Source organism: Equus asinus, chromosome X, assembly GCF_041296235.1.
Source record: "Equus asinus isolate D_3611 breed Donkey chromosome X, EquAss-T2T_v2, whole genome shotgun sequence".
In the NCBI taxonomy this organism is placed as follows: domain Eukaryota; kingdom Metazoa; phylum Chordata; class Mammalia; order Perissodactyla; family Equidae; genus Equus; species Equus asinus.
The window spans coordinates 127581286-127591627 of record NC_091820.1 but is presented as its reverse complement, the minus strand read 5'-3'; the positions used below and the strand labels follow the sequence as shown (position 1 = coordinate 127591627).

The following is a 10342-nucleotide window of genomic DNA, read 5'->3' as shown; positions in this document are numbered from 1 at the left end:
CTGTGGTAGGTATCCCACATATAAAGTAGAGGAAGGTGGGCACCGATCTTAGCTCAGGGCCAGTCTTCCTCAGCAAAAAGAGGAGGATTGGCAGCAGATGTTAGCTCAGGGCTAATCTTCCTAAAAAAAAAAAAAAAAAAAGATTGAGGGACTATTCAAAATCTTAATTTTATTTAAAAAAATTCCTACATATTTATACCCCACAATGATTTAATCCCTACAACATTTAAGAACTACCAGAAGGTTGCAAAGTGCCTCCTTACCATTTAATAAAGAGAATACTTGTTCCGTATCTAGAGCTATCCCATTTTCCCTACCTTCTCTAAATACTTCTCTCTGTGCTTAATAATGTTGCAGTCTTCTTGATTTAAATTTGATAGCATATTTGATGTGAAGGAGAAATAAATGATTAAAGTCATTTGGTAATATTTGTACAATGAAGCTCATGCATCCCCATGGTGACACTATGTTGTCAGAATATGATGGAAATGGTGATGTCATAAACCCCTAGAACAGACTGAACCACATGAAATACAGTAGTTTCCTTGGCAGAAGAAACATTTGAATGAAGCTCTGGACATGAATCTTTTTATTTTTGTCTTACTGTTGTCCATTTGGACAAATAGTTGTTTAAATACAAACCAAAGTGATGGATCTTCTACGACAGGTATGTGCCTAACCTTAAGACTCAGAAATTATGATCTATTACATTATGCATTCAAGCACTTAATTAAACAAGCTAGTTGTATTTAAGATATCTGTTTCTTGGATGTTACCATTAGTAGGTCTTCAAGAATTTCTAGGACAACATCTGAGAGTTTTACTTGTGTGAAAAATCCAAGCAACATAGAAGCATAACAAGTGCAGACATATTGTCCCCATTCTTTCCCCTTCCTCATCCAATCCACCAACCCCCACACCCAACCAAACTAGATAATACTATGTGAACAAATCTGGCATGATACTCAAAACATAGTAGGTTTCAACGAAGGATTTTTCTTGTCCTATCCCCTTTTCTACTATACACATTCACACACACACATTAACACTCAAGTGCATTCACACACACAAGACATCCACACACTTAAAAACCTAGGTAATGGGGTGAGCAAGCCACGATGCAGTGGTAACCCAGGGAATTATACTGATTAGCCAGAGATGCCTCCGAGATTTGGCTTCTAGATTGTGGCTGGGGACATGACAGAGGGAAGAAAATGACAGCAGAACACTCATCATGCTTAAACAGAATCATTGATGAAGAGACTTGATTTTGACCTATAGTGGCAAACCACTATCAAAATGTAAGAAAATTCGGTTACCTAACATATTTTCTGGTGATACAATCTCTTTGACAGGAGCTAAGCACCCTGAATCAACGGAGACCAAAATGGACAACTTTAGGAAACATCTACTCATTATCACAATTAGTGTTATGATCATAACTTATGCCTTTACCTGTATTTGTTTTATCTATTACTATTTTACGAACGACAATGCCCCTAAAGCAGGAAGGTAAGTTTTACACCTTTGAATTAAGAATGCGAGGTGTGTATACATGTGTGTGTGTGTACATACAGTGGAGGTTTCAATGCTGTGGTAGTTACTTAATGTTAACTTTAGACTGCTAAAGAGCTACTAACAATTGTCAGTGGATACCTTCACTTAAATGATATCAGCTCTTAAATATTCTCAAGTATCAACTTTAGCCAAAGCTGTCTCTTATTCAGGGTTCAGCTGAGCCCTAGGCTATTAATTTCATATAAATCGAGTCTAGGGAAAGAGAGCATGACTATCTGAATAAGATTGCGAGAATGAAGAAGGGGAGAGAGAAAGAGTTGGGTCCCTGCATTCCAGAGACAATGAAACATTTTGGATATGTACCATTTTAAGATGTAATATCATGAAAAATTATTCACTGTCGTTGTTTTCATGATCTCAGTCCCTGTCTTTCATACAGCAGGATCAGGCTGGTCCTGATATAGTGGTTCCCAAAAATTTCCTAATCCAAGGACTGGTGACCAAAATATACCAGTGCTCCAGTCCTTTAGTTTTAGAGGGATATTGTGAATATAAATATGCGTGGATAGATAACTTAATGGTGTAAATATGATAGGAAAATAATGACTGTGTCTAAAAAGTTTATTTTCTCTTGTGACAAGTTGTGATATTTATGTATCAGTTGTATATCAACTTGTGACTTTTTAATAAAAACTTTAACTTCTGGGGGCTGGCCCAGTGGCATAGTGGTTGAGTTTGCACACTCCACTTCGGCGGCTCAGGGTTCGCCGGTTCAGATCGCGGGTGCAGACCCACGCACCGCTTATCAAGCCATGCTGTGGCATGTGTCCCACATATAAAATAGAGGAAGATGGGCACAGATGTTAGCTCAGGGCCAGTCTTCCTCAGCAAAAAAGAGGAGGATTGGTGACGGATGTTAGCTCAGGGCTAATCTTCCTCAAAAAAACCCAAAAAAGTTTAATTTCTGGAATAAATGAAATTCTCTCTCCCTCTCTCTCAACAGTAAATTTGAAATCACTTTGTGTCATTTCACATGTAGACTATATGGCTATCTAATGTAGTTGAAACAGTAAAATACTCTTAAGAAAAAGCATTCAATATAAGTTCATACCTGTATCCTGAGTCATGGCTTTTACCACACTCCAATGCCTACTGTGTTCAATTTTCCTACTACAGCCAAAAAAAGACCAAAAGGCTAAACTGACACAGTAGCCTGTGTTTTCTGGTGATAGCAACAGTACTCTTTTACCTCAAATTTTCATACTTCAAATTTTCTATGTTTTCAGGGTCAAGAAAAAAGGTGTAGCAGCCAAGTCATCTAGGTCATCCAAAATATCATTCCGTGAATCCAAGACAGCCAGTCCATGCAGCGCAGAAAAACAACCCATGCTACCCAGTACAGAAAACTTATCTGGGCCCTCAAGTCTAAAAAAGTCATCCATGCTATCCAGTGCAGAAAAGCCAATCAGGACCTCGAGTCCAGAAAGGTCATCCATGTCATCTAGTGCAGAAACGTTAATCAGGCCATCAAGTCGACGAAAGTCATCTAAGTCATCAAGTACAGGACACATATTCACGCCACCTCCCCTGAAAAAGTCATGTAGAACATGCCATCCAGAAAAGTCACATAAGCTAGCTCACGCCCATAAGCTAGTCAGTCAAGTCGGTTCATCCTATCCAAATAAGGCAGTCAGGCCACCTTTTCCAGCCAGTCTACAATGCACAGTCAGGCCAGCCAAGCCACCTTGTCTATCCCGTCCACAAAATGAAATCTTGCCACCCAAGCCATTCGGTTTACAGAAAGTGACCAAGTGTCCCAGATATCCTAATCTAAAAAGGTCAGGTAGTACAGGTAGAGCAGACATATTATCTAGGCCTCAACTAGTCAAGCCTTTTCAATGGTATAAGGAAAAACGCCTTGTTTGTGGAACTTTTTCTGAGCCTTTGGTCAATGATATTTCTGAGGCAAAGGAGAAAATTGCTCAAAATACACCTTTTCCAAGAGAAGTGAAGCCTTTTTCCAAGTCCTTTCATAAGGTAGATTCCAGGGACAATGCATTCTGTGACAGTGTGAGTGACAGTGATAGGATGACGGATGACAGAGATGACAGTGAGAGGGAGATAACCATTATTTGCAACATAGCACAATGAAGTCATCTCTAAAGGCACCCAAAATAATTAAGGGCTCAATAAAAATAAAAACCACCTGTGAAGAAGCAAACTTATACCAACTATTTTATGCTCACCATCCTTTAAGACAATGATAGAAGGAAAATCCACTTGCGATCACTATTGAGATTAGTCCTATCCATCTTGGAGGCAATTTATTTGAAAAACAGTAATTAAATGCATGACATAACAAATGATTTTATTGTAATTATTATGGCATTTTAGAGGCATAAGACTCTTTTGATGTATCTTACTTAGTTCCGATCACTTGGACAGGAACCATAAACACATATGCACACACAAATCTAGAAAGGATTGCAATATGGGTACCGTGGACTCCTCCTTCCCTTGGATCAGCCTTCAATTGAAGTCCCAATCCAATTAAATTTATTTTTTAATGTTTACATACAATCCTCACTGTTTAAGACTGTCTTTCTGTAGTACCCAGTGCTAGGTGGAAATGGCTCTGTGTGCTTGGTTCTGGCTGAGTTGGAGAAACTCCTGATAGTCATTTCTAACACCACTGCCTCCTACGATTGCTACCCAAAGTGAGGGTCCAGCCTCTAGCACCCACACCTGGAGCTCCATGATATTAGTCTAAGTGTTCTAGTCTTCGTAACTCTCAACAAGGCTTTTCGTTCTTTTTGTTACCCTTCAAAATGGTAAAAGAGTTTGCCCTGTTGTCCATTCTCAAAATGTCCCAGTTGGAGGTCGGATCATCTACTCATTTTCCCCACATGGTACATCCCTACTCTGAATCGGCGGGGTGGGAGGCCACGGGAGAACCCTGGAGTTATATGTTCTAACTTCCCCACTGAAGAGACATTGCCTTTGCTTGCTTCTAAGGACATGGTTGAGAAAAGCAGGCAAAGTCCTGGATTCCCAGACTATATTCTAGTACAGTGAGGGTAGTCCCCTATAACATCTAGCAGGCATAAGTTAAATGTGAATAGCTAGCGTGTATTGAATGTGTACTGTTTGTCAGGCATTGTACTAGTCCCTTTATGTCTTACAGGTCCAAAGGCCACCAAGTTTGTTGATTCACTAAAAGGACTCACAAGACTCAATAGCAGGTTATACTCGGGGCTAAAGTTTATTAGAGCAAAAATATACAGACCAAGAGCAACAGGAAAAAGATATGTATCAGGAGGAAACCAGATAGGTCAGGCACACACTTTCGAGTACTTCTCCACCTAGGGCCACCCAGGACATGATTTCTTTCTAGCAACAAACTAGAGGGGCATGTGCAGAATGTCTCTACCCACAGAAGCCTGTTCAAGTCTCTGGGTCTGAGGCTTTTATTGAGAACTTGTCACATAGCTCTATCATGCTACATGACCAGCCATGGCACCTGAAACTCGGGATGTGAACAATGAAAACAGATATACATCATCAATGTTGATGTTTGCGCAAAGCAATCCTGATAAGCTGATATGGCATGGTCCATCGCTCCAGGTGTACAAAACATAACCACCAACTATTTTCATAGGAACATTCTGAGGGCCACATTCCCAGGGGTGGGCCAATGGCCAATCACGGTTCCAAGTTCCCTTGAAGACACACAAGGACTAAACAATCAGACCTGCTGTGTTAACCCTTTCCTCACACTTCACATAATCTATATAATCCCCAACAGTCCCTTATTATACGGAGGGTTATATGAGTTAACTGAGGCTCTGTAACATACAGTAAGATCACACTAGTAATTGCTTGAATCGAGATATGAATCCATGATTGGCTTATGCTCAACTTTCATTATCCTGTACTGCCTTCTTTCTACCAGCTTCTAAAGTGCTTCTTTATTCACAGACCATTCAATCCATTGATATGAACAAAATCCCTACTTAACTTTTAATCAGTCTGTGCCATTCTCCCAACCTACCAGGGGCATATAAAGATATCAGATGTTCATTCAGATCTGACTCCTTCAGGGCCTCTGCCTCTATTGGTGGTCCCCTAGTGGGGTCTGTACCCATAAGGTCATCATAAAATTCACAGATGGCCCCAAGTAGCTGCTTAAGTATAAAACTTTTAAAAGATGTTATATGCATTTAAAAAGCATTGTGGGAGCTACAGACTTGATTTCTTATTGGTATTACCCTTATTTAAAAGACAACCTGTAAAGGGAATTATTCTGGGTTAGAAAAGCCTGGTCTTTTTAAAATTAACAAATAGAAGCAAAAGTCCTAATCAAATTTTTAAAGATTTTTTTTTATTTTTCCTTTTTCTCCCAAAGCCCCCCTGTACATAGTTGTGCACCTTCAGTTGTGGGTCCTTCTAGTTGTGGCATATGGGATGCCACCTCAGTATGGCCTAATGAGCGGTGCCATGTCTGTGCCCAGGATTCAAGCCGGCGAAACCCTGGGCTGCCGAAGCAGAGCGCGGGAACTTAATCACTCGGCCACGGGGCCGGCCCCCCAATCAAATTTTTAAACTGTTTACTATGAAAAAACTACGAACATATACAAAGGTAGAGCAAGTAGTGCAATGAATGCTCATAAGAGCCTTGCTCAGATTCAACAATTATCACTACATGGGCAATCTTGTTTCATTTATACTCTTATCCATTCCCCTTCCCATTTATATCTCTAAAAGATAATGACTTTTAAAAATACATAAACACAATACCATTATTTTACATAAAAGTTAACAATAATTCCTTAATAGCAATTATCCAGTCAGTATTCAAATTTCCCCATCCATCTCCTAATTGTTTTTACAGTCGCTTTATTCAGATGATGTTGATCAGCATTTGACAGCATCTAAGACTAATTTTTTTAAACCAAAGTTACAGTTTTATTGGCTAATCTGGCTTCATACTGTAGGATGATTTTGGAGTTAATCTGAGCTGTCAGTAGCCTAGAAAATAGCAAAAGTTGAAATTGTATGGTTTTCAGTTTAAATTCAACCCATGTCTTGGTAGGCAAAGACAAATAATCTAGGCTCTATTTTCTTTCCCATTTTGAAGCCAGAGACTTGTAATTACTTGTAATTACACAGTGCATAATCCCTAAGAATTAGAAGCAGCAAAGGAAGGGAAATAGAAGCAGGAAAAAAGCTCTGTGGGAGGCGCCAGCCCTGTGGCCAAGTGGTTAAGTTGGCGCACTTGGCTTCAGCGGCCCGGGGTTTCGCCAGTTCAGATCCTGGGCACGGACATAGCACCCCTCGTCAGGCCATGCTGAGCCGGGGTCCCACATAGCACAACCAGAGGGACTCACGACTAGAATATACAACTATGTACTGGGGGGCTTTGGGAAGAAAGAAAAAGAAGATGATTAGCAACAGTTGTTATCTCAGGTACCAATCTTAAAAAAAAAAAAGCTCTGTGGGAGCTTCAGCCAAATATCTTCTTAATTGTAGCCCATATACAACCCTCAATTATTCCTGTGCTGCTGCACCCTAAGAAAACAAGGGTTAAGCATGATTAATTAGTTTTGCAATTATTTATATAATACACAGAAAGCCATCTTTGAAACAAGCAAGGGCTAATTATAGCTTACATCTAAGAACTTTCAGATAGTTCTACTTGTTTAGAATTATCCCCTTATATGCCTGAATCAAAACAACACATTGTAAAGACTGTTGAAGGAGATGAAGAAATAAATTGCCATAAATCTGTCATATGTAAGTATTTTACTTTACAAAATAAAATACAGGAACAATATAGCCATTTTTCTCTGAATAGTAGAAATTTGCTGACAATAAAAAATTCATATATACTCTATCATCAATCTCTTCCCTTAGTCACCTATTTTCCAAGCAAAATGGGTTATTTTTTTTTAACGATTGGCCCTGAGCTAAAACCTGTTGCCAATCATCTTTTTTTTTCTTCTCCCCAAAGCCCCCCGGTACCTAGTCATATATTCTAGTTGTAGGTCCTTCTGGCTCTGCTGCGTGGGATGCCGCCTCAGCATGGCTTGATGAACAGTGCTAGGTCCACACCCAGGATCCGAACCAGTGAACCCTGGGCCACTGAAGCAGAGTGCGTGAACTTAACCACTCGGCCACGGGGCTGGCCCCTGGGCTATTTTTTAATATTGTACTGAAATGACCAAAAGGCAGGTAACTGCAAAGAAGAAAAGAAGAAACAAAGGCCTATGGTAACCAGTGGCTGGAATAATTAGTCCTGGAAATATGGAGAGTGGATTGTATCTATCATATATAAACTTTCTCTACTATTTTGCAAAATAAGAAAATCAATGTCAAATTGCATGGCTAAAAATTAGAACACAAGAATGTGACTGAGCTTCATACCTTTAATTTCCACACATTGATCTAAATAAATATAAAGACATTCACAGCAACATTAAATAAAATTCTAAAGTACCTACAGCACTAATGGCAGATATTACAGACTATCAGCAATAGAGGCAATCAATTTCTGAAAGTGATATTTTTTCAAAAAGGGAATATATCACTGTTGTGTAAACAAGTCTCTTTTATAAACCTTAGTTTCACTGAAAGAATAGCAATAAAGAGTGGAATTGTCAAAAATAAAGCTTTCTATGCTGATCTCTTGAGGTTACTATAGGAAACAATAAGAACACATTATATAGTCACTTAAAAAATTAAAGTGATGGGGGGTAAGCTATTTCAGGACCCATACGCCAGTGGATCTCAGCAAACCAGTCCAGATTACCGTATTCTTTCAAGCCACTTTTCTTTTTTCATTACTGTCACCATGCACTAAACTATAAAAGTCTAAAATAGAGATTTATGGTACTCTAGAGCTTTAACCCACTTTTATGTTATAGCCATCCTCCCACAGAACACCTCCCCTATTCATTAACTAGGTGCTGGATGCTGGACTGGAGGGAGAAAAATACGTTTTGTGCGACCATGACATCCCATTAGTCCTATACATGTGCCAGATTTTGTTGTTTAGTTTCCTTTTCTAAAGCTCACATTTTGTTTTACACCTCTGTTGTACCACAGGTAATAAGGATCAAGTAGTATGCAAGCACATAAGGCCTCAGAAGGTCTGCCACACAAACATCCACACTGAAACACTTTTGTAAGAAGTACTCAAATAAGAGGAGAAACAAATCCAGGAGATGCTACAAGGGATATGTGGTTTAAGAATGATGGAATAGCTTGGTATTATGGCTCAAACTGTGTGCCCTCTCACACAAATTCATATGTTGAAGTCCTAACATCCAGGACCTCAGAATATGACTTTATTTGGAAATAAGGTCATTGCAGATATAATTAGTTAAGATGTAGTCATACCATAGTAGAGTGGGCTCCTAATCCAATATTACTGGTGTTGTTATAAAAAGGGGAAAGTTGGACACAGACAAGCAAATAAAGAGAATGGCATGTGAAGACTGGCATTATGCTGCCACAAGCCAAGGAACCACCTGAAGCTAAGGAGGGAGGCCTGGCAAAGATCCTTCCCTAATGCTTTCAGGGAGGGTCATGGCCCTATCAACACCTTGATCTCAGACTTCTAGCCTTCAGAACTGTGAAATAATAAATGTCCACTGTTCCAGCTCTGTTGTGGCAGTCCTAGGAAACTAATATACTAGGTGAAGTTGGCTATTGCCTTAAAAACAGCTAAGATCAAATAATAAAAAAATAAGAGGGAGTGCTAGGGAGGAAGTGTCCTTTCACACTCCATCCCTTTCACTGACTCTCCCTCACAGGAGATTAAGATTGTACAGAGTTTACTGTGTATTAGGTCACACGTCACTAGTGGGTAAGGTCACTGCCTTGAAGGGTGACTCGTGTTTGGCATGCTCTCTGGACAACCTGTGACCGGGTATGTGAGGCAGCCCTGTGGTCCTCATTCACTTTGCCAGTTGCGTAAGTGACTGGAGTCTGTTTTAAAACTCTAGTCGTCTGTCTTTCTCTCTCTCTTTCTCTCTCATCTCTCTCTCTCCACACATGAATATGCAGACTGGTCCCAAGATTACAATTTGAGTAGAAAGTTGGAGGCCCCCTTCTTAATTAGGAAGTCTAAGCTGCATTCACAATCTCTCTCTTAACAGCACTCTGTGTTTGGTTATTGGTTCGTGGCCAGCTATTAATGAATAAATCAGTCCTTTGTAATCAGTATTTTCTTTTTGATTTGGTTACTGAAGAGAAATGAGTGGCTTGGAAAACCCTAAACAAATCCCACCCAGGAGCTACAAGCCCCAGTCAACACCACTATAACTTCTTTTGGAGAAACTCTTTCAGGAAAGTTACTTTTTGCAAATGTGACATTTGTTATATACTCATGGTGCTCCAAACACCCTACTGAGTAATGTACATAGAATTAACATTAGTTAGACTCTGACCCCAAACAGCTTCTATTCTGTGGAAAACAGTCCACTCGAAAAAAAATTTCTACTAAAATCAGTCTGGAAGGAAAAATCACGTCTTCAAAAATAGAGCCAATAATAGTAAAACATGCAATATTCTAAACTTGGACTATCGCTGTGGCCACACTGAATCTCTGCTAGTCAGAGATATTTTAGTTTAGGATTTTTACTCACACTCTAAGGGTAACAGCTATTGACTACTAGAAAAAATTTCACTGTACCAGCTTAAAGGGTAGTCCAAGAGAGGACTCAGGGATAGGGTTGCCAGATTTAGCAAATAAAAATACAGAATGCCCAGTTAAGTTTGAATTTAACATAAACAATGAATAATTTTTTTCATATGCATATGT

The 10342-nt window shown here is 39.5% G+C and overlaps 1 protein-coding gene across 1 annotated transcript; it reads left to right on the top strand.

The window, feature by feature from the left end:
- The first annotated feature begins 392 nt into the window (after positions 1 to 392).
- CXHXorf66 (chromosome X CXorf66 homolog) lies at positions 393 to 4058 on the top strand. The gene is made up of 3 exons (XM_014855275.3): positions 393 to 667; positions 1356 to 1512; positions 2805 to 4058. Exons 1-3 carry the CDS (start codon positions 580 to 582, stop codon positions 3667 to 3669), a joined length of 1110 nt encoding a protein of 369 aa, XP_014710761.1. The 5' UTR covers positions 393 to 579; the 3' UTR covers positions 3670 to 4058.
- The last annotated feature ends 6284 nt before the right edge of the window (positions 4059 to 10342 follow it).